The sequence below is a fragment of the Salvelinus namaycush genome, chromosome 28, assembly GCF_016432855.1.
Source record: "Salvelinus namaycush isolate Seneca chromosome 28, SaNama_1.0, whole genome shotgun sequence".
In the NCBI taxonomy this organism is placed as follows: Eukaryota; Metazoa; Chordata; class Actinopteri; order Salmoniformes; family Salmonidae; genus Salvelinus; species Salvelinus namaycush.
This window is the reverse complement of record NC_052334.1, coordinates 23,726,521-23,754,191: the sequence shown is the minus strand read 5'-3', so window position 1 is coordinate 23,754,191 and position 27,671 is coordinate 23,726,521. Positions and strand designations below refer to the sequence as shown.

General features: G+C 41.4%; 1 protein-coding gene and 1 pseudogene across 2 annotated transcripts; one reads left to right on the top strand and one right to left on the bottom strand.

The window, feature by feature from the left end:
- Window positions 1–1,974: 1,974 nt before the first annotated feature.
- Window positions 1,975–24,509, top strand: LOC120023162 (receptor expression-enhancing protein 1-like). Of its 2 annotated transcripts, XM_038967174.1 has the most exons (9): window positions 1,975–2,019; window positions 3,443–3,515; window positions 4,038–4,114; window positions 4,707–4,827; window positions 6,336–6,449; window positions 8,132–8,303; window positions 13,912–14,162; window positions 14,786–14,899; window positions 24,366–24,509. In XM_038967174.1, exons 1-8 carry the CDS (start codon window positions 1,988–1,990, stop codon window positions 14,858–14,860), a joined length of 915 nt encoding a protein of 304 aa, XP_038823102.1. In that variant the 5' UTR covers window positions 1,975–1,987; the 3' UTR covers window positions 14,861–14,899; window positions 24,366–24,509. The 2 variants fall into 2 exon arrangements, with proteins under 2 accessions (XP_038823102.1, XP_038823101.1); XM_038967173.1 differs by lacking the exon at window positions 24,366–24,509 and having other exon boundaries at window positions 14,786–18,981.
- LOC120023278 lies at window positions 23,977–24,840 on the bottom strand (annotated as a pseudogene).
- Between the last annotated feature and the right edge of the window lie 2,831 nt (window positions 24,841–27,671).

Genomic DNA, 27,671 nt, shown 5'->3' with positions numbered 1-27,671 from the left:
TTTTCTACCAGCCACAGCCCTCACTCAGCAGCCTTTGTGTAATGTAACCAAACCCTATCTCTGTCCTCTGACTGTTGATATGTAGGTTACCAGTCAAAAAAAGGACTCTAGCTGTCAATTATGTTTTAGGGAAAACTCCCAAGATTACAAGCATCAACTAATGGCAGATAATTATAATACGTGTTTTATTGTTTCTGAAACTGAGCAGTTACAGGTGTTTGTCATACTCTTACAACATGTTTAATCCAGACTACTTGGCCTGCTCACCTGTTTGTTTTTAGTTCCAGAGTTTCTCTGCAATAGGCTTATTAACCGAGGTGATATTAATTATTACAACCTAACAATCTTCATACTTAATCACCATTTAAAACATTCATTATACACTGAACAAAAATATAAATGCAACTACTTCAAATATTTTACTGAGTTACAGTTCATATAAGGAAATCAGTCAATTGAAAAATTCATTAAGCCCTAATCTATGGATTTAACATGACTAGGAATACAGATATGCATCTGTTGATCACAGATACCTTAAAAAAAAAGGTACCACCATTTGCCTCATGCAGCACGACATCTCCTTCGCATAGAGTTGATCAGGCTGTAGAATGTTGTCCCACTCCTCTTCAATGGCTGTGTGAAGTTGCTGTATATTGGCAGGAACTGGAACGCGCTGTCGTATACAATGATCCAGAGCATCCCAAACATGCTCATTGGGTGGCATGTCTGGTGAGTATGCAGACCATTGAAGAACTGGGACATTTTCAGCTTCCAGGAATTGTGTACAGATCCTTGCATTATCATGCTGAAACAGGTGATGGCAGCGGATGAATGGCATATCATCTCTGTGCATTTAAATTGCCATCGACAGAATTCAATTGTGTTTGTTGTCCGTAGCTTATGCCTGCCAATACCATAACTCCACCGCCACCATGGGGCACTCCGTTCACAACGTTGACATCAGCAAACTGCTCGCCCATACTATGCCATACACGCTGTCTGCCATCTCTCCGGTACAGTTGAAACCGGGATTCACCCATGAAGAGCACACTTCTCCAGCGTGTCAGTGGCCATCGAAGGTGAGTATTTTCCCACTGAAGTCGGTTACGACGCCAAACTGCAGTCAGGTCGAGACCCTGGTGAAGGCAATGAGCACGCAGATGAGCTTCCCTGAATCGTTTTTTGACAGTTTGTGCAGACATTTTTCAGTTGTGCAAACCAACAGTTTAAGCAGCTGTCCAGGTGGCTGGTCTAAAATGATCCCGCAGGTGAAAAGGACTGATGTGGAGGTCCTGGGCTGGCGTGGTTACACATGGTCTGCGGTTGTGAGGCTGTCTGGACATACTGCCAAATTCTCTAAAATGATGTTGGAGGTGGCTTATGTTCAAGAAATTAACATAAAATTCTCTGGCAACAGCTCTGGTGGACATTCCTGACATTCCCGCTGACGCATGCCAATTGCAGGCTCCTTCAAAACTTGAGACATCTGTGGCATTGTGTTGTGTGTGCATTTTAGTGGCCTTTTATTTTCCCAGCACAAGGTGCACCTGTGTAATGATCATGCCGTTTAATCAGCTTCTTGATATGTCACACCTGTCAGGTTGATGGATTATCCTGGCAAAGGAGAAATGCTCACTAACAGGGATGTAAACTAATTGGTGGCACAACATTTTAGAGAAATAAGCTTTTTGTGTGCATATGGAACAGTTCTGGGATCTTTTATTTCAGCTCATGAAACCAACACTTTACATGTTGAGTTGATATTTTTGTTCAGTATACATATAAACAATATTAGGTAGGTAGGCCAATGACATGATAATTTCAGTAGTCACAGCTGTTCACTCTGAATCACGTTCATGTCTGGGTGCGGCACATCGTTTGACGCCTTGGTTGGCGCTCGCTGACGCTGCTGTCAAATGGCAACTGCCAACGCTCAAGAAGGAAACTCCTCCCTGTTGACAGCACGTTCTGTCGCCGCCTCAGCACAATGGTCTCTTGGATAATCTCTAGACTTGTGGTGTAAGTTATTTTTTATCACATTCTCTCTCATTTCTAAAATAGCCCACCTCGAGATAATGCCGTTTACGATAAATCTGTTTTTTTTTCAGTGACACAAGGTGCATGTCAGCAGTGGCCGCTTTATAGCCTATTTAGGACACCTTATTTCTAAGCAGAGACGGTGTCTCGGGGGTTTGAGACGAGACAGACAGAATATTGTGCTCTGTTTATGACTGAAATGTTATTCCTTACTGAAAGAATGGGTTCATTGTCATATATCACATTCAATGGGTCGATGATATGTGCTCTATTATGTATTCACATGCGTTTTATTTCCAGTCCAGATAAAGAATGACGATTGGCCAAATTAAATATGTATATTTTTATTGATATGTCTGCTCATCATATGTAAATAATAAAACAAAAATTATTTAGCCATTGATATGTCATATCAGTAGGCTTAAATGCAAAGTTGACTGAATAAAATGGCCAAAACACAGTGCGGTGGTACTTGATATTATGATACTTGATATTCTTTATTTGGAAAACAAAGGGATGGGTCAACCTTTTCAGGTTACAATGCAAGTGTTGCATATAATTATAGACTTTATTGCAACATGTTCTGATAATTATAGTCATCCGAATATTTAAGCATATTCGACTATGGAAGCAAAATTCTAGGCTCCACTACCCATTCCTATTATTGTAATATGGAGAAATTATTAAACGTTTTCACAACATATGGGCTTTGAGTAGGCCTAAAACAAATATCAAAATAGCACGTCAATTAAATTTAGATTATAATATCATATTACATTGCTGTTTAAAGACGCGAGGGGCTGCAAGTTTCTTCTGGCTGTCTTGGCATTCAAAGCTCTATTGCCTATCCAACCACATATTTTATTTGTTGTTCTGAGGTCTTGAGCAGAAACACTGAATACATTTTTGTTTTGATTGACCTTATGTATTTGGAATTGTTTTCTACAGGATAACCCGTGTATGCATATGTAGGTCACAGGTCAGTAATTTTAGCAGGTCGCACCCCCAGCTGTTGCTGAACTGTTGCTTCAAGGGGTCCTGTTTGAGAGGTATACAGTCGCACATGGGTAGGCCAAGAGTCCTCGTGTCCCTGTTTTAATCTTTCAGATTTTAGATGAGCTCTGATGTCAGTTTAGTTATTTGTTTTTGATTGTTGTTGAAAATATTAGTATCTTCATATCAGTAACATTCAACAATATGGGCGGAATTGGAATTACTTGAGCCCGTGAAATTCGGAGTTTCCGAATGATGATGTGACAATTCAGTTGTGAACTGCTGTCAGTTGCTGTACTTTGGACTGTTTCCACTTTACTGCGCTTTATTTGCTTTTATCCCCATAAATGTGTGTGGCTGTGCTGGACTAACATTTATTGCATAGGCTTATGACATGTTTGATGTTTTCCAGGCTTATATTTGGCACATTATATCCCGCATACTACTCATACAAAGCTGTCAAGTCAAAGGATGTGAAGGAATATGTGAGTATGAGCAGCAGTCTGAAAAATGTGAAAATTAAACCAAACAGTAACGTGCCATATTGAGTCAGTCTGTATAGATTACACATTATGGGCCAGTTTCACAGACCCAGACAACTATTGGACTGAATTACTTAAAGACGCACTATGCAGAAATCGCTCCACCATTTTTTGGTTGCTAAAATTCTAATAGTTCGCCTAATTTCAGTTTGTGACAAAACAAGCAAGTATAATGTAGAGAATCATTGTATTATCTAAATCGCAGTGAAATATATATTTGCATAACAAAAAAAATTGTGTTTTCAGGTGTTTGAAGCAGGCGTGCAAAACCGAAAGTAAAAGATTCAAAAACAAAATTTAAAAACGGGATAAAAACTTGCTTTCAATGAGAGTCACAGATCTACAACTCACATCTCTGTACATTTTTGACATATTGTAGTTTTAAAACAGGATTTATTAGAATTTAGATTAATATTTCTGAACTATTATGTGCAAGACTAACTGAGAGTTATTCTACTTTTAAAGGTAAAATGGATGATGTACTGGATAATATTTGCCCTATTCACAACCATGGAAACCATCACAGATATATTTATCTTTTGGTAAGTAAATTATGTATTATAAAATATATGTTTTGTTTATGTATAGTATTATTTCACTTGTTTTAATATATAGTTATATTATGAAGTCCTAAATATTGTTCTGAAATAGTACACAGTCACATAGCATCGGCCTACAGCAGGATAGTATTATGGCTCAGGCTAAGACCCAGATACAGGAGGTGGATAGTATGAGTCTCAGAGTTTATTATAGTACAAGGGGCAGGCAAAAGGTAAGTCAAGGCAGGCAAAGAGCCATAATCCAAATCAGAGTCAGGCAGGTACAGGACGGCAGGCAGAAAGGTCAGAACTGGGAAGACTAGGAAAAACAAAAACTAGAGCACAGAAAACACGGGAACATGCTGGTGGGACTTGACGAACTGGCAACATACAAACATAAAACGCAGGTATAAATACACAGCGGATAATGGGGGAAGATGGGAGAACCCTGGTGGGGGTTGGAGACAAGGACAAAGACAGGTGAAACACATCAGGGTGTGACAGATAGTCATAAGACTGATGATGCTATTGTAATTGAGTGTAGATTTTATGAATGCTCTAAATGATCGCTGTATTATTCTTCCCTTTACTGTAGGGTTCCTTTCTATTATGAGCTGAAGATTGCCTTTGTGGTATGGTTACTGTCTCCCTACACAAAGGGGTCCAGCGTTCTATACAGGAAGTTTGTTCACCCAACACTTTCTTCAAAAGAAAAGGTGAGGTCTGTGCATTAGTCCAGTTTTCATTGTCCACTTGAAATGTACTATAAGCTGTCTTCTATGTTAAAAATGGTTTATATGCTCGGCTAAACATTTTATTAAAGTACCAGTCAAAAGTTTGGACACACCTACTCATTCCAAGGTTTTTCTTTATTTTCGACATTGTAGAATAATAGTGAAGACATAAAATCTATGAAATAACATATGGAATCATGTAGTAACCAAAAAAGTGTTAAACTCCATCACTCTCCTTCTTGGTCAAATAGCCCTTACACAGCCTGGAGGTCTGTTTGGCCATTGTTCTGTTGAAAAACAAATGAAAGTCCCACTAAGCCCAAACCAGATGGGATGGCATATCGCTGTGGTAGCCATGCTGGTTAAGTGTGCCTTGAATTCTAAATAAATCACTGACAGTGTCACCAGCAAAGCACCATCACACCTCCTCCTCCATGCTTCCCGGTGGGAACCACACATGCAGAGAGCAACCGTTCACCTACTTTGCGTCTCACAAAGACACGGCGGTTGGAACAAAAAATCTAAAATTTGGACTCATCAGACCAAAGGACAGATTTCCACCGGTCTAATGTCGATTGCTCATGATTCTTGGCCCAAGAAAGTCTCTTCTTCTTATTGGTGTCCTTTAGTAGTGGTTTCTTTGCAGCTATTCGACCATGAAGGCCTGATTCACGCAGTATCTGAACAGTTGATGTTGAGATGCGTCTGTTACTTGAACTCTGAAGCATTTATTTGGGCTGCAATTTCTGAGGCTGGTAACTCTAATGAACTTATTCTCTGCAGCAGAGGTAACTCTGGTTCTTCCTTTCCTATGGCGGTCCTCATGAGAGCCAGTTTCATCGTAGCGCTTGATGGTTTTTGCGATTGCACTTGAAGAAACTTTCAAAGTTCTTGAGATTTTCCAGATTGACTGACCTTCATGTCTTAAAGTAATGATGGACTGTCATTTCTCTTTGCTTATTTGAGCTGTTCTTGCCATAATATGGACTTGGTCTTTTACCAAATAGGGCTATCTTCTGTATACCACCCCTACCTTGTCACAACACAACTGATTGGCTCAAACGCATTAAGAAGGAAAGAAATTCCACAAATTAACTTTTAACAAGGCACACCTGTTAATTGAAAAACATTCTAGGTGACTACCTCATGAAGCTGGTTGAGAGAATGCCAAGAGTGTGCAAAGCTGTCATCAAGGCAAAGGGTGGCTACTTTGAAGAATCTCAAATATAAAATATATTTTGATTTGTTTAACACTTTTGGTTACCACATGATTCCATATGTGTTATTTTATAGTTTTGATGTCTTCGCTATTATTCTACAATGTAGAAAATAGTAAAAAAATAAAGAAAAACCCTTGAATGAGTAGGTGTGTCCAAACTTTGACTGGTACTGTACATGCAGTACATCAAACCTAATGAATGTGTTTTTCACATGACCTGCCAAGAAAAAGACAGTTACTGTAATATGTGTGTGTATTTCTGTCTGTCCAGGACATTGATGACTATCTCTGCCAAGCAAAGGACAAAAGCTATGACACTCTGGTGACTTTTGGGAGGAAAGGTTTGAATGTGGCAGCCACAGCTGCAGTACTGGCTGCGACAAAGGTAATACTGACTCTTTGAATTTCTGATTTGTTCTGGGTGCGATGAAGTGATGTTTTTCTCTATTCATATAGATAATTCCTAGTGTTCATGTACACTGCTCAAAAAAATAAAGGGAACACTTAAACAACACAATGTAACTCCAAGTCAATCACACTTCTGTGAAATCAAACTGTCCACTTAGGAAGCAACACTGATTGACAATAAATTTCACATGCTGTTGTGCAAATGGAATAGACAAAAGGTGGAAATTATAGGCAATTAGCAAGACACCCCCAATAAAGGAGTGATTCTGCAGGTGGTGACCACAGACCACTTCTCAGTTCCTATGCTTCCTGGCTGATGTTTTGGTCACTTTGGAATGCTGGCGGTGCTCTCACTCTAGTGGTAGCATGAGACGGAGTCTACAACCCACACAAGTGGCTCAGGTAGTGCAGCTCATCCAGGATGGCACATCAATGCGAGCTGTGGCAAGAAGGTTTTCTGTGTCTGTCAGCGTAGTGTCCAGAGCATGGAGGCGCTACCAGGAGACAGGCCAGTACATCAGGAGATGTGGAGGAGGCCGTAGGAGGGCAACAACCCAGCAGCAGGACCGCTACCTCCGCCTTTGTGCAAGGAGGAGCACTGCCAGAGCCCTGCAAAATGACCTCCAGCAGGCCACAAATGTGCATGTGTCAGCATATGGTCTCACAAGGGCTCTGAGGATCTCATCTCGGTACCTAATGGCAGTCAGGTTACCTCTGGCGAGCACATGGAGGGCTGTGCGGCCCCACAAAGAAATGCCACCCCACACCATGACTGACCCACCGCCAAACCGGTCATGCTGGAGGATGTTGCAGGCAGCAGAACGCTCTCCACGGCTTCTCCAGACTCTGTCACGTCTGTCACATGTGCTCATGTGCTCAGTGTGAACCTGCTTTCATCTGTGAAGAGCACAGGGCGCCAGTGGCGAATTTGCCAATCTTGGTGTTCTCTGGCAAATGCCAAACGTCCTGCACGGTGTTGGGCTGTAAGCACAACCCCCACCTGTGGACGTCGGGCCCTCATACCACCCTCATGGAGTCTGTTTCTGACCGTTTGAGCAGACACATGCACATTTGTGGCCTGCTGGAGGTCATTTTGCAGGGCTCTGGTAGTGCTCCTCCTTGCACAAAGGCGGAGGTAGCGGTCCTGCTGCTGGGTTGTTGCCCTCCTACGGCCTCCTCCACGTCTCCTAATGTACTGGCCTGTCTCCTGGTAGCGCCTCCATGCTCTGGACACTACGCTGACAGACACAGCAAACCTTCTTGCCACAGCTCGCATTGATGTGCCATCCTGGATGAGCTGCACTACCTGAGCCACTTGTGTGGGTTGTAGACTCCGTCTCATGCTACCACTAGAGTGAGAGCACCGCCAGCATTCCAAAGTGACCAAAACATCAGCCAGGAAGCATAGGAACTGAGAAGTGGTCTGTGGTCACCACCTGCAGAATCACTCCTTTATTGGGGGTGTCTTGCTAATTGCCTATAATTTCCACCTTTTGTCTATTTCTTTTGCACAACAGCATGTGAAATTTATTGTCAATCAGTGTTGCTTCCTAAGTGGACAGTTTGATTTCACAGAAGTGTGATTGACTTGGAGTTACATTGTGTTGTTTAAGTGTTCCCTTTATTTTTTTGAGCAGTGTATTTTGTCTCCCACACCAGAGCCAAGGAGTACTGTCAGATAGACTGCGAAGTTTCAGCATGCAGGACTTGTCCGCCTACCAGTCCGACCCAACTGAGATGGACCCTGGATCTGTCCACACCCAGTCTGCAGCTGGACAACAAAGGGCCAGGACGATGATGCGCAGCAAGTCAGAGATTGGCTACACCAAGGGTGAGATTATACTGCCACATACACTTACATAACTAACCAAGATACAGACAGATCGATTGGCCACAACAAGGGCAGGGAAGGGAGTGTTATTACTTTTTCTATAAGACATTTGTATGACCTCTTAGATAACTACCAAGTAATAGCTAAGTAGCAATATGTTAACACTGAAAACGGCACATTGGATTGGCAATTTTTGTACACTAGCATGTGCACTAGAATGGCTAGTAGAGCAAATATGGTATATTTGGCAAATAATGGTTGACCATAGCACTGGTGAAAACAGTGAGCACAGTTTAAAGGTGTTACACATATGATTTCTGTAGAATTTTTGCATTGTAATTTCAGAAATTGTCCATAATATATCTGCAGTAATAGTGACATGATAGTGTTTCTTAGTATTTCTTACTCACCAGGGTTGTGATTGGCTGTGATATTCACCTTTTGATTTCTCCCACCGGAGCTGCATCTGTCAAAATGGGAAAGCTGATCTGACTTTGTGGCTGTGTTATCAAGTGGAAATCACTGCCATTTCCTGGTTGCAAAAATTCTACACTGTTTGCTTAATTTCAGTTTATGAGAGAGAACAAGCACTGAATATTGTAGGGAATCATTGTACCATCTAAATCGCTGTGGAATATATTTTCAATAACAACAAATATATTTTTTTACATGTGTTTGAAGCTAGTGGACCAAAACCGAAAGTAAAAGGCTCATGTGCGAGTCTCCGCCATATTACGTGGAAATGGAATGCAGAGGATAGGGAGATATTTTTTGAATGACTCGAACTTGAGCCTTTTAATATCGGTTTTGGTCTACCAGCTTCAACCAACCAACTGTAGTCTCGAAACTGCAATATTCTCTGCTTTTCTGAAACATGGCTCTCGGACAAGATACCCCCCAAGGCTATCCAACTCAATTGATTCTCCATTCACGTGCGGACAGGACAGTGGAGTCAGGGAAATTGAGAAGGGGAGGGGTTTGCCTCATCAACAACTGGTGTGCTGACTCGAGGGCGGTGGAAGTGTCGACCAATTGTTCACGCGTCTTGGAATACCTGATGGTTAAATTCCGACCCTTTTACCTTCCGAGGGACTTTTCAGCTGTTATCGTGACAGTTGTATACTTTCCACCTCAGGACAAGACTAATAACAAACTGGCACTTAATGAACTATACAAGGCTATAAACAAGCAGGAAAACGTACATCCGGAGGCTGCTTTTCTGGTTGCCGGTGATTTTAACTCTGCGTCATTAAGACACAAGATGCCCAACTTCCATCAACATGTCTCCTTTGCCACTAGGGGCGATAAAGTCCTAGACCAGTTATTCTACCCACAAGCAAGCATACAAAGCCCTCCCTCGTCCGCTATTCGGCAAATCAGATCATGACTCCGTACTCCTGCTTCCTGTTTACAAGCAGAAGCTCAAACTGGAAGTACCCCTGACTTACTCCATTGAGAAATGGTCACCAAAATCAGAGATTATGCTACAGGACTGCTTTGCTAGCACTGATTGGCTGATGTTTTGCAACTCCGCCAATAACATTGACAAGCTAACCACCTCCGTCACCGGCTTCATTAGGAATGCATCAGCGATGTTGTCCCTACAGTTAAGGTTTGCTGCTTCCCATATCAAAAGGCCTGGATTAACACTGAGGTTGGTGCTAAACTAAACGACAGGGCTACCACACATAGGGCTATTGCAGACAACCCGGAGACTATGGCTGAGGACCGGAACAAGTACAAGCAGTCCCGCTATGACCTCTGCAGAGTCATCAAATTAGCAAAAGGTCAATATAGGAATAAGGTGGAATCATATTACATAGGCTGCCTGCCGCATGTGGCAGGGGCTACTGTCCATGATGACCACCATCATTCCTGTTCCCAAAAACTCTAAGTCTTAATGCAACAATGACTACCACCCTGTAACACTCACATCTGTAATCATGAAGTACTTTGAGAGGCTGGTTATGGCACACATCAACTCTATCATCCCAGTCACCCTAGACACACTGCAATTTGCATACCGCCCAAACAAATCCATAGATGATGCAGTGGTAGGCCTGATCACTGGCGGCGATGAGACAGCCTACATGGAGGTCAGTGACCTGGCAGTATGGTGCCATAACAATCTCTCCCTCAATGTCAGTAAGACCAAGGAGCTGATCATGGACTACAGGAAACAAAGGGGTGAGCACGGCCCCATGCACATCGACGGGCTGTAGTGGAGCAGGTCGAGAGCTTCAAGTTCTTCGGTGTCCAAATCACTAAGGAATTTATGCAAATTAAATTAAAAATTAAAAAACTAAATACCTTATTTACATAAGTATTCAGCCCCTTTGCTATGAGACTTGAAATTGAGCTCCGGTGTATGCTGTTTCCATTGATCATCCTTGAGATGTTTCTACAACTTGATTGGAGTCCACCTGTGGTAAATTCAATTGATTGGAAATGATTTGGAAAAGCACACACCTGTCTATATAAGGTCCCACAGTTGACAGTGCATGTCAGAGCAAAAACCAAGCCATGAGGTCGAAGGAATTGTCCGTAGAGCTCCAAGACACGATTGTGTCAAGGCACAGATCTGGGGAAGGGTACCAAAAATGTCTGCAGCATTGAAGGTCCTCAAGAACATAGTGGCAACCATCATTCTTAAATAGAAGATGTTTGGAACCACCAAGACTCTTACTAGAGCTGGTCGCCCGGCCAAACTGAGCAATCGGGGGAGAAGGGCCTTGGTCAGGGAGGTGACCAAGAACCTGATGGTCACTCTGACAGAGCTCTAGAGTTCCTCTGTGGAGATGGGAGAACCTTCCAGAAGGACAACCATCTCTGCAGCACTCCATCAATCAGGCCTTTATGGTGGTGTGGCCAGACGGAAGCCACTCCTCAGTAAAAGGCACATGACAGCCCGCTTGGAGTTTGCCAAAAGGCACCTAAAGACTCTCAGACCTTGAGAAACAAGATTCTCTGGTCTGATGAAATCAAGGTTGAACTCTTTGGCCTGAATGCCAAGCGTCACATCTAGAGGAAACCTGGCACCATCCCTACGGTGAGGCATGTTGGTGGAAGCATCGTGCTGTGGGGATGTTTTTCAGTGGGAGGGATTGGGAGACTAGTCAGGATCAAGGGAATGATGAACAGAGCAAAGTACAGAGATCCTTGATGCAAACCTGCTCAGGACCTCAGACTGGGGTGAAGGTTCACCTTTCAACAGGACAACGGCCCTAAGCACACAGCCAAGATAACGCAGGAGTGGCTTCAGGACAAGTCTCTAAATGTCCTTGAGTGGTCCAGCCAGAGCCCGGACTTGAACCTGATCGAACATCTCTGGAGAGACCTGGAAATAGTTGTGCAGCAACACTCCCCATCTAACCTGACAGAGCTTGAGAGGATCTGCAGAGAAGAATGGAAGAAACTCCCCAAATACAGGTGTGCCAAGCTTGTAGCGTCATACCCAAGAAGACTTGATCCTGTAATCGCTGCCAAAGGTGCTTCAACAAAGTACTGAGTAAAGGGTCTGAATATTTATGTAAATGTTAAATCAGTTTTTTTTTTTTTTTTTTATAAATTAGCAAACATTTCTAAAAACCTATTTTTGCTTTGTCATTATGTGGTATTGTGTGTAGATTAATGAGGGAAAAAATTATTTAATCAATTTTAGAATAAGGCTGTAACATAAGAAAATGTGGAAAAAGTCAAGGGGTCTGAATACTTTCCGAAGGCACTGTAAAATGGTCCACATACACATAGCACCTCTTCCCCCTCAGGAGGTTGAAAAGGTTTGGCATGGGCCCTCTAATCTTAAAAAAGAGAGCATTTTTGAATGGCTGGATCACTGCTTGGTATGGCAATAGCACCGCCCTCGATCGCATGGCTCTACAGAGGGTGGTGTGGACAGCCTGATGGCCCCAGTATATCACTGGGGCCGAGCTCCCTGCCATCCAGGACCTCTGTATCTGGCCGTGTGAAAGGAAGACCCGGAACATTGTTAGACTCCAACCACCCAAGCCATAGACTGTTCTCTCTGCTTCCGCACAGCAAGCCGGTACCGGTGCATTAAGTCTGACACCAACAGGCTCCTGAACAGCTTCTATCCCCAAGCTATAAGACTAAATAGCTAACAAATGGCTACACGGACTATCTGAGTTGACCTATTTTATTCAAAATGTCTCTATGCACACTCACAGGGCCCTACACACTCACACACTCTGACACTCCAACACACACTCACTTCATAATTTGTTCACACACACATAATATGCACATTTATACTGACTCTATACACACATCCACTCACATACAATCGTCATATACGCTGCTTCTACTCTATTTATCATATATCCTGATGCATAGTCACTTTAACCCTATACACATCTACCTCTATCACTCCAGTATTCCTGCATATTGTAAATATGGAACTGACTAACCCTGTATATAATATGCTTACTTTCTCATGTTTTTCTTATTTTTATTTGTCTTTTTGTTTTACCTTGTTATTTTTTGGTATTACATTGTTATTGCTTACTGCATTGTTGGGTTTAGAGCTTGCAAGAAAGGCATTTCACTGTACTTGTGCACGTCACATTAAAACTTAAACTATCATATGGCCTCCTTCCTGTTTAAGCCTGCAGATAATAGTTCTGTAAACTGTCTTTCCTGAGTCTCCCTAACCCCACATCTCCCTTCTGTTTGTGACACTTTCTGACTGCAGGTCAGTTTCCACAGGGCTGCCAGGTAGACTCTTGACCCATCTAGGAATGCTTAACTTTGAGCTTTTATCATTGAATGACCACAGCCTGCTCTCTGGTGGCCAGACTCATTCAGTGTTTCATGTCTCATTATACAGTATGTGTTGTACAGTCCAAAGTTTCTTTGAGATTCACTTTCTTTGGATTGATTAGTCTATTTTCCAAGAGGTTATTGAGTGTCACAAAGGTGAAAAGGAGTGCTTTTGCACCATGACTCTGTTAACATTAATTTTTTTGAAGCAATGATATTGTGGATAACTGTAAGTGGCGGTACTGTGTGGAAGATTAACACATTTTGATTTATTTTGTCAATTTACCACACACTTATTTTACAATAATTACAATGTGATTATTTGATTTCAGAACAACATGATATTACCTGATAAGTGATCAAGCATCCTTTATGCTGAAAGAGCAGGATAACGAAAGAGCAGGATAACGAACGATAAGGATAATGAAAGAGCAGGATAATGAAAGGCTATTTTTGCCTTTTGCATCTGCTTGCATGGCAAATTGAATGATAGGATAGAAATCCAGTGTACTGAACATAATTCTGCAGAGACTAAATTAAGGGCCCTGAAGAGGAGTCCTCGTCCTAATGGCGTAGGTATTCTTGTTTGTCCTGTGAGAGAGGGTATCCCCCTGCCTGTACACATGGTCAGATGATGTCTGCTCCCGTGGTCTGTGTAGAGAACAACAACCCTACTCTGCCCCTTAGTAAACTGAACTCATAACAACCTCACTGTAATGAAATGATCTACATCACTTCAATAATTATAGTACATTTCACTGCTGCCTTCAGCATACATTCTGATATGTGTCTGTAATTTGTTTTACCATGGTCCCTTCTCATGGTGCAGGGCAGGATTTTGACATGACTGAATATGAGGTGTTGAGCCTCGATCAGTGTGACACCAAGGAGCCACTGTCCCATCCTATTACGCCCCCCGAACCCATGACTGAACCCACACCCCCTCTGACCCTCCAGCCCTCTCTACCCTCTCCATCCCCTGCACCCCCAGTAACAGAGCAGACTGAGGACATGATGATAGGAGGGGAAACATCCACAAGCTCCCCACAGCTCAGGTTGATTAAGAGGAAGGTGCCTGAGGTACTCTTTTAAACTGACTGGCCTACTGGTGTGTGGTTCTAACTGCTACTGGTCTGTGGTGACTAACACACTGGGTCACTAATTCTTACTTGGCTGCTTCTAACTGGGTCCTTGTTGTTTGGAACGGTATCATTGCAAAAATTAGGACGGCAGATCTTTTTTTTTGGGGGGGGGGGGGGTATTTGTTGTACTGTTATGATACAAATTTGTTTCTAATGTGTATTTTTAGTTTTAGTGGATTGACAAATGTCTGTAAATTGGTGTTCTTTTGCAGTAATGTTTCACTGCTGATATGACTTTGCTGTGAATTGCAATGTTTATGGAGGTATTGATTTGATTGCATTTATTGATTTCCCAAACTAGAAAACCAGCTGGAACAGGCATCTGAAAACAACATCCCAGGATTGCTTTGTTTTAATATGTCAAATCATATTTTCATAATGTAATGAGTGTTTATCTTGTCCCCGAACTGAATGTAGAGATATACTTAGTGTTTTTGTGCCCACATTGGACAGGCTAGACAAACATTGTCAGACCACAAACCAGGAATAATGTGGTATTTACTGCTTTCAGAACAGTTATGGTCAATAATTTATCTTATTTCTCTCTCTCTCTCTTTCTAGCCTCCTCCTAGAGTCTTAAGGCCTCTCACAAGATTCAGGAGTGCCCAGCTGTCTTCAAACAGAGAAGCCATGTGATATTCTGTGAATGCTCCCAAGACTGCTTTAGCTGCGAGGGTAAATAAGGAAATGTGGCCTAAAGCTAAATGTATAAAGCAGCCTTGTTTTAGAATAAGGAAACCAAAGTGACTTGTGAAAGTCTACACACCCCTTGCACAGTATTCACATTTTGATGCCTTAACATTTTAGAGGACCAAAATGGAACTAGTGTCGGGCATGACCAGTACATGTGATACAGAGTGGCGGGTGGCTGATGACATCTAGAGCAGGTTGGGTCTATATCTGGATACAATCTGGGAAGTCTAATCCTGCAAAAGTGTAGGCGATTAACTACTTGAAACTGTAGTAACCCAGGATTGTAGAATGCAGGTGATATCGGAGATCTCGCTTCCAAACTCTTCCTCCCATGAATGCTTTACATGGTCAAGAGTGGGGCATGCAATATTATGAATAATGTCATACAGCATAGAAATGTGTCCCTTTACTTAGGGATCCAGGTTCAAACATAATCAAGCCAGCTGGTGGAAGGGAGGGACGGGAAAATATTTTTTGTAAAGTTGCGAATCTGCAGGTACCTGAAGAAATGTGTCTGGGGTATACTGTGCTCTCTAACTAGATGTTCAAAGGGGATAAATGCACGGTCATGGAAAAGGTCTGTTACACTCTTCGATCCTTTCTGAAACCATAGCTAGAAGGCTGTGTCTATGAAGTAGGTTGTGAAGAGTGGGTTGGAAATTAAAGGCATGGATGAGATGGCTTGTCTACATCAAAAGTGGATCATAAACTGAGACCATATACTTAGAAAAAAGGGTTCCAAAATGGTTATTTGGCTGTCCCCATAGGATAACCCTTTTTGGTTCCAGGTAGAACCATTTTTGGTTCCATGTAGAACTATTTTGGGTTCCATGTAGAACCCTCTGTGTAAAGGGTTAACTGAAGAACCCTTTTAGGTTCTAGATAGCACCTTTTTTTCTAAGAGTGTATCCAGATCTAACTTTTCATAATAGTGTTGTTTGAGTGGTATTATTTGCTCAATGGTAGGGTGGCACAGACTAAGGAGACCGGGGATGATGTTTGACATGAGTGCTTTTCCATAAAGGACCACACCATTCCTTCCCCATCTAAAAATGCAGAGACCCAAAAGGTTATCTTGTGACTATTGGGAGCCCAGTAGTAACGGAGGAAATTGGGTAGGGCAAGACCCCACTCTCCTTTCTGTCTTTCCAAAAATTAAAGTAGATATGTCTATCCAGTAATTTAAAAAACGATTTTGCTATAAAGATAGGAATAGTTTGAAAAAGATACAGGAATCGTGGCATGATGACCGAGTTGACTGACAGCGAGTGATATGGGGAGTGTCGACCAGCGATAGAGGTCCTGCTTAGCCTTCTCCAAGGCTGGCTTGAAATTTAAATGAATATAGAAATGTTTCCTAATAAAACATAACCTGAGTTAATACTTGGTGGAAGCTCCACAGGCAGCTATTACAGCTGAATGATTTTCAAAACAATTTTACCAACTTTGCACAACTCTTAGGGCAACATATGTCCATTGTTTATCAGAATTGCTCAAGCTCAGTAAATTTGGTTAGGAATCATTGATGGACAGAAACATTCAAACGTCTCTGATTTTCAAGAAAATGTATGTCAGGACTGAGACTAGACCCCTCAGGAACAGTTTCTTGGAACACCATTCTGGTGTGTCTTTGCCATAAACATTTGTGATATTGTGGTATTATGGTGGAAGCATTATGTTATGGGTCTGCTCGTCACCGGCAGGGACTGGAGTTTGTCAGGATCAAAAGAAATATGAAAGGAGCAAAGCCCAGGTAAAAAGTTAGAGGAAAACCTGCCTCAGTCTTCTGAAAACCTAACTCTTGACTAGAGTTGTATTTTTCCATGAGACAATTACACACATTTTAATAACAAAGACACACAAGAATGGCTTTCCAAGAGGTGTTGAGTGTCATGAATAGTCCAATCTCCATCCTGACTTAAATCGGATTAAATATTCAGAGACAATATTGCTGTCCATCAATGATTCCCAAACAAATTTACTGAGCTTGAGCAATTTTTACAAAAACAATGGATATGTTGCCCTAAGAGTTGTGCATAGTTTGTCAAATCTTGTAAAAAAAGAAAATCGAGCTGTAATTGCTGCCAAAGTTGCTTACACAAAGTACATCCTCATTCTGTACTTCTTAGTAATTTAGAAACGTTTGTCATTTTTCATTCACTTGGAAAATGTGGAATACGTTGTGTAGATAGGAAAACAATCACATTTAATCCCTTTTAGATTACATTTTAAGGCAGCAAAATGTGATGACTGTGCAAGGGATGTGTAGACTTTCACTAGCGACTGTAGGACCTCTGGCACATACTGTAGTGTAAAGGAGACAGAGGGTGTGTGCCATCGAGGTAGCACACACACACACGAGTGGATTCCATAGTGCACAGACATTTTGGCTTGATTTGTCGGTCATTGAATACTTTTTGTATGTATGTACTGTGTGTGTGTGTGTGTGTGTGATATTTTTTTTTATATTATGTTTAGAGACAAATGCATGTATGTGTCTCTGGTCATTTGATGTGTCATAAAACAGAATGTATAGTCACTGAATCTTTTTGTGGCTACTTGGTCACTGTATGAGATGGAATCAGTCACCAGGAGAGTAGCAGGGTGAAATACTCTGTAATGAAAGATTTTGGTTTGTAGGGAGATCTTTGAGCTGGCAAATACAATCTGTACTGACAATTTAACAGGACACAGAATATTTAAAATAATTGTCCAGTCAGGTTAGTATATCTCCTCAAATGTGGTATTTATTTATGAGAGAATAGCAATTGTAGGACTTAATAAAAAAATGCTGATTATTATTAATCTACTGGCAATGGAACTAAAAGAGTCAAAGTATGAGTAAGTTGCTCTAAGTTTCACTCTTTACGTTTGCTTATAAAGCCTTAAACCATAAAAACAAAACATTAGGTCTGGTACTACAGTAATATCAGTACTCTGACAAATCATGAGCAATTCTATGTGGCCATAACGATTACTAATGTCATTGACTATGGGCCCTATGCACTATGTTTAGAGTTAGTGCAACAACTGCTCTAGTACCATGAAATGGCAACAACAAAACACCGACATGTAAGAATGAGTTTTGCCTCTTTTGGTTCACTGATCACCATGTTATAGATCATTACCAGAATTATTATTACATGGGATTAGTTACTATTCAAATAAATAAATTGCTCTAAGGAGCAGAAATCGGGACAATCGACTTTTCAAGCTCGTTATGAATTATCTGGCATTGAAGTGTGTCATTCAATTGTTTTGTAAATGTTTGTATTACTCATGTCTTATGGCATCGCCATACATGTTTGTATTTTCAGGTTTAGCACACACAACATACTTTGACGTGTATAGCTATTGTATAACAAAAGATAGCCAGTGGCGAGGGCTATATAGGTGGCCCTTCTCAGAGTCTAAAAACACCGTGCAATACTCTGCTTTCACTGAGCAATTGTCAACTCATGGTTCTTACTTAAAACTCTACTTTTCTCAATGTAGCCACAATTGTTGACCTGTCTTTTCCCAGCCAATGTTCCTGTTGCCTATTTCTGTGAGGGCATAGCAATTCCTATAGGCAGGTTCCTAACCTTCTGTAAATTACATGAATATTGGTGAAGTGTTTTTGCCAAAGGTAGTGAGTGACATACCGTCTATGTCTAAAATGAATGTTTTTGCACTGTAGGTATGTGAATTAACTTGGCTATTACATAATGCTTCACTAAATATTATGCTTGGTGTTTGGGCAGCATACATTTTTGTTCACTGTTTTCAATACAGTAGCTTCAATTAGAAATGGAAGCTTCTCCTCAGGTATGTGTTCAGTTTACACATCAAATTCAAACACTTTCTGGTAGAAACATTTTGGTATAAACTTGTTTGCACATGGAATATCAGTAAGAGGTTCCCTCTAATTGGGACATTCTTTTTTAGGATAAAGGTTATTTATGGACAGAGATTTGACCTGTGGTAGAATTTTAAATCCTTGTTGCGACGTTCGTGTAGTTTCAGTTGGAATGTGATCTCCTTTTCAAATACTAACATAAAAATAAAATAAGAAGTGAATCATTGCAGCTGGTAAAGGAAAGTCATCATTGCATGATGTTTGTTATTTAGTAAATATGAGAATGATTTACTACTGAGCATTGTTTGGATTAGTGTGTAGTTATTTGCTTCATCGAATGCCTTGCTGATAAGTGTCTGAATGTTCTTTTTCTTATTATTTTGAAACGCTTTGTGGCAAGGTCAGGAAAGTTCTTCTCGTGGACAAATACACGTTTCTACAACTTGGAGTCAAATTGTTTGAGGAACATGTCTCATCTCTATGGATTAAAAAGACCACATTCCTCTCTGATGGCCTTGGGGTAAAAAGTAACTTCTGGCAGGCCATAATCACTCACAATGCTCAAACCTTATTGTGAATATCAGAAAAGAAAGATGTAAAAGACAGGAATGATGGTCTAAAATGACTGTATATGAAAATTGCTTTCTTTGTATCACAGTAGGTTGGTGGCACCTTAATTGGGGAGGACAGGCACGTGGTAATGGCTGGAGCGGAATAGGTGGAATGTGTCAAATACATGGTTTGATGCCATTCCATTCGATCTGTTCCAGCCATTATTATGAGCCGTCGTCCCCTCAGCAACTTCCACTGCTCTGTATCATCAGTATTTCTGGGGAGGGGAGGCTGTGTGATGTTATGATTCTGGAGACAGAAGGCCGTGTGGTGTTATGATTCTGGAGACAGAAGGCTGTGTGATGCTATGATTCTGGAGACAGAAGGCCGTGTGGTGTTATGATTCTGGAGACAGAAGGCCGTGTGGTGTTATGATTCTGGAGACAGAAGGCCGTGTGGTGTTATGATTCTGGAGACAGAAGGCCGTGTGGTGCTATGATTCTGGAGACAGAAGGCTGTGTGATGCTATGATTCTGGAGACAGAAGGCTGTGTGATGCTATGATTCTGGAGACAGAAGGCCGTGTGGTGTTATGATTCTGGAGACAGAAGGCCGTGTGGTGTTATGATTCTGGAGACAGAAGGCCGTGTGGTGTTATGATTCTGGAGACAGAAGGCCGTGTGGTGTTATGATTCTGGAGACAGAAGGCCGTGTGGTGTTATGATTCTGGAGACAGAAGGCCGTGTGGTGTTATGATTCTGGAGACAGAAGGCCGTGTGGTGTTATGATTCTGGAGACAGAAGGCCGTGTGGTGTTATGATTCTGGAGACAGAAGGCCGTGTGGTGTTATGATTCTGGAGACAGAAGGCCGTGTGGTGTTATGATTCTGGAGACAGAAGGCCGTGTGGTGTTATGATTCTGGAGACAGAAGGCTGTGTGATGCTATGATTTTGGAGACAGAAGGCCGTGTGATGTTATGATTCTGGAGACAGAAGGCCGTGTGGTGCTATGATTCTGGACAGTCAGAGCTAGCAACAATGACAAGAAGCTGCCATGTGAAGAATAATAGGTGGCTGATTTCAGATTGTTGTATCATGTAATTGATAAAGTGTATTTTTTAGGTGTTTTGACTCATGCCACGTCTATGGCTAAAATTCGCTAGCTAACCAACAACTGTACAGTGCCTTGCAAAAGTATTCATCCCCCTTGGCATTTGTCCTATTTTGTTGCATTACAACCTGTAATTTAACTGGATTTCATGAAATGGACATGAAGTCGTGGCCAAAAGTTTTGAGAATGACACAAATATTAATTTTCACAAAGCCTGCTGCCTCAGTTTGTATGATGGCAATTTGCATATACTCCAAAATGTTATGAAGAGTGATCAGATGAATTGCAATTAATTGCAAAGTCCCTCTTTGCCATGCAAATGAACTGAATCCCCCAAAAATATTTCCACTGCATTTCAGCCCTGCCACAAAAGGACCAGCTGACATGTCAGTGATTCTCTTGTTAACACAGGTGTGAGTGCTGACGAAGACAAGGCTGGAGATCACTCTGTCATGCTGATTGAGTTCGAATAACAGACTGGAAGCTTCAAAAGGAGGGTGGTGCTTGGAATCATTGTTCTTCCTCTGTCAACCATGGTTACCTGCAAGGAAACACGTGTCGTCATCATTGCTTTGCACAAAAAGGGCTTCACAGATAAGGATATTGCTGCCAGTAAGATTGCACCTAAATCAACCATTTATTGAATCATCAAGAACTTCAAGGAGAGCGGTTCAATTGTTGTGAAGAAGGCTTCAGGGCGCCCAAGAAAGTCCAGCAAGCGCCAGGACCGTCTCCTAAAGTTGATTCAGCTGCGGGATCGGGGCACCACCAGTACAGAGCTTGCTCAGGAATGGCAGCAGGCAGGTGTGAGTGCATCTGCATGCACAGTGAGGCAAAGACTTTTGGAGGATGGTCTGGTGTCAAGAAGGGCAGCAAATAAGCCACTTCTCTCCAGGAAAAACATTAGGGACAGACTGATATTCTGCAAAAGGTACAGGGATTGGACTGCTGAGGACAGGGGGTAAAGTCATTTTCTCTGATGAATCCCCTTTCCGATTGTTTGGGGCATCTGGAGAAAAGCTTGTCCGGTGAAGACAAGGTGAGCGCTACCATCAGTCCTGTGTCATGCCAATAGTAAAGCATCCTGAGACCATTCATGTGCGGGGTTGCTTCTCAGCCAAGTGAGTGTGCTCACTCACAATTTTGCCTAAGAACACAGCCATGAATAAAGAATGGTACCAACACATCCTCCGAGAGCAACTTCTCCCAACCATCCAGAAACAGTTTGGTGACGAACAATGCCTTTTCCAGCATGATGGAGCACCTTGGCAAAAGTGATAACTAAGTGGCTCGGGGAACAAAACATCGATATTTTGGGTCCATGGCCAGGAAACTCCCCAGACCTTAATGCCATTGCGAACTTGTGGTCAATCCTCAAGAGGCGGGTGGACAAACAAAAACCCACAAATTCTGAAGAACTCCAAGCATTGATTATGCAAGAATGGGCTGCCATCAGTCAGGATGTAACCCAGAAGTTAATTGACAGCATGCCAGGGCGGATTGCGGAGGTCTTGAAAAAGAAGGGTCAACACTGCAAATATTGACTCTTTGCATCAACTTCATGTAACTGTCAATAAAAACCTTTGACACTTATGAAATGCTTGTAATTATACTACAGTATTCCATAGTAACATCTGACAAATATCTAAAGACACTGAGGCAGCAGACTTTGTGAAAATTAATATGTGTGTCATTCTCAAAACTTTTGGCCACGACTGTACACAAAATAGTCCAAATATGTTTAGTGAAATAAATAATTACTTGTTTCCAAAAATTATACAAAACCCCCCCCCGGAAAAGTGCTGCGTGCATATGTATTCACCCCCTTTGCTATGAAGCCCCTAAATAAGATCTGGTGCAACCAATTACCTTCAGAAGTCATATAATTAGTTTTTTTTAAAGTCCACCTGTGTGCAATCTAAGTGTCACATGATCTGTCCCATGACCTATATGTATATATATATGTATATATATATGTATATATATATTTGTATATGTATGTATATATGTGTGTGTGTGTGTGTGTATATATATATATATATATATATGTATGTGTATATATATATATATATATATATATATATATATATATATATATATATATATATAATCTGTTCTGAAAGGCCTCAGAGTCTGCAACACCACTAAGCAAGCTGTACCACCAAGCAAGCGGCACTATGAAGACCAAGGAGCTCTCCAAACAGGTCAGGGACAAAGTTGTGGAGTTGTACAGATCAGGGTTGGGTTATAAAAAAAAGATCTAACTTTTTTATATCCCACAGAGCACCATTAAATCCATTATTAAAAATGGAAAGAATATGGCACCACAACAAACCTGCCAAGAGAGGGCCGCCCATCCAAACGCACGGACCAGGCAAGGAGGGCATTAATCAGAGAGGCAACAAAGATAACCTGAAGGAGCTGCAAAGCTCCACAGCGGAGATTGGAGTGTCTGTCCATAGGACCACTTTGAGCCATACACTCCACAGAGCTGGGCTTTATGGAAGAGTGGCCAGAAAAAAGGCATCACTTAAAGAAAAAAATAAGCAAACACGTTTGGTGTTCACCAAAAGGCATGTGGGAGACTCCCCAAACATATGGAAGAAGGTACTCTGGTCAAATGACACTAAAATTAAGCTTTTTGGCCATCAAGGAAAACGCTATGTCTGGCACAAACCCAACACCTCATCACCCCGAGAACACCATCTCCACAGTGAAGTATGGTGGTGGCAGCATCATGCTGTGGGGATGTTTTTCCATCGGCAGGGACTGAGAAACTGGTCAGAATTTAAGGAATGATGGCGCTAAATACAGCAAAATTCTTGAGGGAAACCTGTTTCAGTCTTCCAGAGATTTGAGACTGGTGCGGAGGTTCACCTTCTGCAGGACAATGACCCTAAGCATACTGCTAAAGCAACACTTGAGTGGTTTAAGGGGAAACATTTAAATGTCTTGGAATGGTCTAGTCAAAGCCCAGACCTCAATCCAATTGAGAATCTGTGGTATGACTTAAAGATTGCTGTACACCAGCGGAACCCATCCAACTTGAAGGAGCTGGAGCAGTTTTGCCTTGAAGAATGGGCAAAAATCCCAGTGGCTAGATATGCCAAGCTTATAGAGACATGCCCCAAGAGACTTGCAGCTGTAATTGCTGCAAAAGGTGGCTCTACAAAGTATTGACTTTGGGGAGGTGAATAGTTATGCACGCTCAAGTTTTCCGTTTTTTTGTCTTATTTCTTGTTTGTTTCACAAGAAAAAATATTTTGCGTCTTCAAAGTGGTAGGCATGTTGTGTAAATCAAATGATACAAATCCTCCCAAAATCTATTTTAATTCCAGATTGTAAGGCAACAAAATAGGAAAAATGCCAAGGGGGTGAATACTTTCGCAAGGCACTGTACCGATGTATTTGAGAGAAGTGCACATTTATTTTCAAGAATAATTTAGAGGAAATACAGTTTACATGTTGTCAACAATCCTTTGGTTCAAAGCCAACCCCGTCTGTTTTGCCCCAAGAGTTGCGCACACATCAGTTTTGTTGCTGAAGAACCCACTGGGCTGTCAGACTTTTAGGTTGACACATTCATAGTATTTCTTGTAGGGATCATTGACAAACAAGTTCCTCCTCTTCCAGAATTTTGTGATAATTTTTTCCAAGAGCTTGGTCTGTGTTTCGTTACAAAACACATGCTCCATTAAACGCGTCTTTCTGGCAGGCAACTTCTTCCATTTTTTTCTTGTATCCAGCCTGTTGTGAACCAGCAGTGTCAATTCAAAGACAGAGGAGACACTGGGATAAGGTCATTTCCACAACCTTTATGGTTTCAGAAACTAAAGAAAACATTGAATGAGAGACTGTACATTACCTTGCATCTAATCCGTAGGCCACAGTGCAGCCACATGAACCTCTTCACCACTGATTTCACAGACTTCCTCTTTCCCTTCTTCAGGCTGATGTACGTGAGGTTTCTGCTTGGCTGCTGGACCTGGCTGGTAATGAGAGGTGCAAGAACCAAGCCCCACCCAAATTAGTAAAAATACATTTCATAAAACCTTTCCAGTTTCATGCCATTCAAACAAATAAAACCAGTGGATATGCCTGCCAACAATCTTATGAATTGATTTTATTGATTCATCTTTCAAATAAACAATTGAAACAAAAGCTAGGTAAACATGAATAGTAAAGAAAAAAGCTAATTGCACTTAATGAATTGAATCTGCACAATTTAACTTGGTAGGTTGAATCTGATCAAGCTAAGCAGTACTATGTGATTGCAACCCCCACCGTTACAGGATGACCTGTTGGGGTGTCTGGGTGGCTTTAGCAGACAGACAAGCCCATGCAGGGGTAGTAAGTACAGAACTCTGCACGGTTTGATGATGGATTATGGTGGAGAAGCGACATATCTGCTGCCCCCTGGCAAACAGTCAATGACCTCTGCAAGCCTATGAATACAAGAGACGGACATCTCTAAAATTAGGGAAGCCATTTAGCTACTTTTTCACAACAGATAACAGTAGCATATACAGCTGACTGCCAAACTAAAGGAAACACCAACAAAGTATCTTAATAGGATATTGAGCCACCACGAGCCAGAACAGCTCCAATGCACCTTGGCATAGATTCTACAAGTGTCTGAAACGCTACTGAAGGGATGCGTCTCCATTCTTCCAAAATAAATTCCATCAATTGGAGCTCTGTAGATGGTGGTGGAAAACGCCGTCTCAGGCGCCACTCCATAATCTGCCATAAGTATTGCGTCGCGATCTGGTAACTGAGACAGCCATGGCATATGGTTTGGTATTGAGGTATACCAAATGGTATTGAGTAGCTTGGATGAATAAAGTGCCCAGAGGTGCCCAGAGTAAACTGCCTGCTCCTCAGTCCCAGTTGCTAATATATGCATAATATTAGTATATTTGGATAGAAAACACTCTGAAGTTTCTAAAACTGTTTGAATGATGTCTGTGTGTATAACAGAACTCATATGGCAGGCAAAAACCTGAGAAAAAAATCCAACCAGGAGGTGGGAAATCTGAGGTTGGTCGATTTTCAACTCAGCCCCTATTGAAGATAGTGGGATATTGGTCATGTTGCACTTCCTAAGGCTTCCACTAGATGTCAACCGTCTTTAGAAACTTGTTTGAGGCTTCTACTGTGAAGTGGGGCCGAATGAGAGGGGAATGAGTCAGAGGTCTGGCAGAATGCTTTGAGCTCGTGACGCTCGTTCATGTGAGAGCGAGCTCTGTTCCATTTGCATTTCTATAGACAAAGGAATTCTCCAGTTGGAACATTATTGAAGATTTATGTTAAAAACATCCTAAAGATGGATTCTATACATTGTTTGACATGTTTCTACGGACTGTAACGGAACTTTTTGACATTCCGTCTGCTCCTAGTGAACGCGCTTCGTGACTTTGGATTTGTTTACAAAACGCGCTAACAAAAGTAGCTATTTGGGCATAAATGATGGACATTATCGAACAAAACAAACATTTATTGTGGAACTGGGATTCCTGGGAGTGCATTCTGATGAAGATCATCAAAGGTAAGTGAATGTTTATAATGTTATTTCTGACTTCTGTTGACTGCACAATATGGCAGATATCTTTTTGTCTTGATTGGGCTCTGAGCGCCGTACTCAGATTATTGCATGGTTTGCTTTTTCCGTAAAGCTTTTTTTTTTATTTTATTTTTTTTAAAATCTGACACAGCGGTTGCATTAACTTTTATGGCTGCATCCCGCTACCGGGATCGATATGACAACAGCCAGTGAAAGTGCAGGGCGCCAAATTCAAACAACAGAAATCTCATAATTAAAATTCCTCAAACATACATGTGTTTTATATCATTTTAAAGGTAATCTTGTTGTTAATCCCACCAAAGTGTCCGATTTCAAATATGCTTTTCAGCGAAAGCACTACAAATGATTATGTTAGGTCACCACAAAACCACAATATGCACAGCCATTTTTCCAGCGAAATATAGCAGTCACAAAAAGCAGAAATAGAGATACAATTAATCACTAACCTTTGATTATCTTCATCAGATGACACTCATAGGACTTCATGTTACACAATACATGCATGTTTTGTTTGATAAAGTTCATATTTATATAAAAAAAATCTGAGTTTACATTGGCGTGTTACATTCACTAGTTCCAAAAACATCAAGTGATTTTGCATAGCCACATCGTTTCAACAGAAATACTCACCATAAATGTAGATGATAATACAAGTTATACACATGGAATTATAGATATACCTCTCCTTAATGCAACCGCTGTGTCAGATTTCAAAAAATCTTTACGGAAAAAGCAACCCATGCAATAATCTGAGACGGAGCTCAGAAATATAATAAAATTAGCCGCCATTTTGGAGTCAACAGAAACCAGAAAAAACATGATAAATGTTTCCTTACCTTTGATGAACTTCATCAGAATGCAGTCCTAGGAATCCCAGGTCCACAATAAATGCTTGATTTGTTCGATAATGTCCGTTATTTATGTCCAATTAGCTACTTTGGTTAGCGCGTTTGGTAAACAATTCCAAAGTCACTATAACGTGACGAAATGTCCAAAAGTTCCGTAACAGTCAGTAGAAACATGTCAAACGATGTACTGAATCAATCTTTAGAATGTTGTTAACATACATCTTGAATAATGTTCCAAATGGAGAATTAGATTGACTTCAGATGAGCGGTGGAACGGAGGTCCTCCTCATGTGAACGCGCATGGTGAAAGCATGGTCAGCTCTTGGCAGTGGTGACTAATTCCTGTCTCCTTCGGCCCCCCTTCACATTAGAGTCATCAGACAAAGTTCTATTGACTGTTGACATCTAGTGGAAGCCGTAGGAAGTGAAAACTCATCAATATCTCGCTGTAATTTCAATGAGAGCTTGGTTGAAAATCTGCCACCTCAGAAAAAATCCAAACAGGAAGTGGAACTTCTCAGGTTTTTGCCTGCCATATGAGTTCTGTTATACTCACATACATAATTCAAACAGTTTTAGAAACTTCAGAGTGTTTTCTATCCAATACGAGTAATAATATGCATATATTAGCAACTGGGACTGAGGAGCAGGCAGTTTACTATGGGCACCTCTGTGCACCTTTCATCCAAGCTACTCAGTACTGCCCCTGCAGCCATAAGAAGTTAAGGAGAAGTGGATCTAAAATTCCATGTATAACACTTGTATCTTTGATCAACGTTTATTATGAGTATTTCTGGAAATTGATGTGGCTCTCTGCAAAATC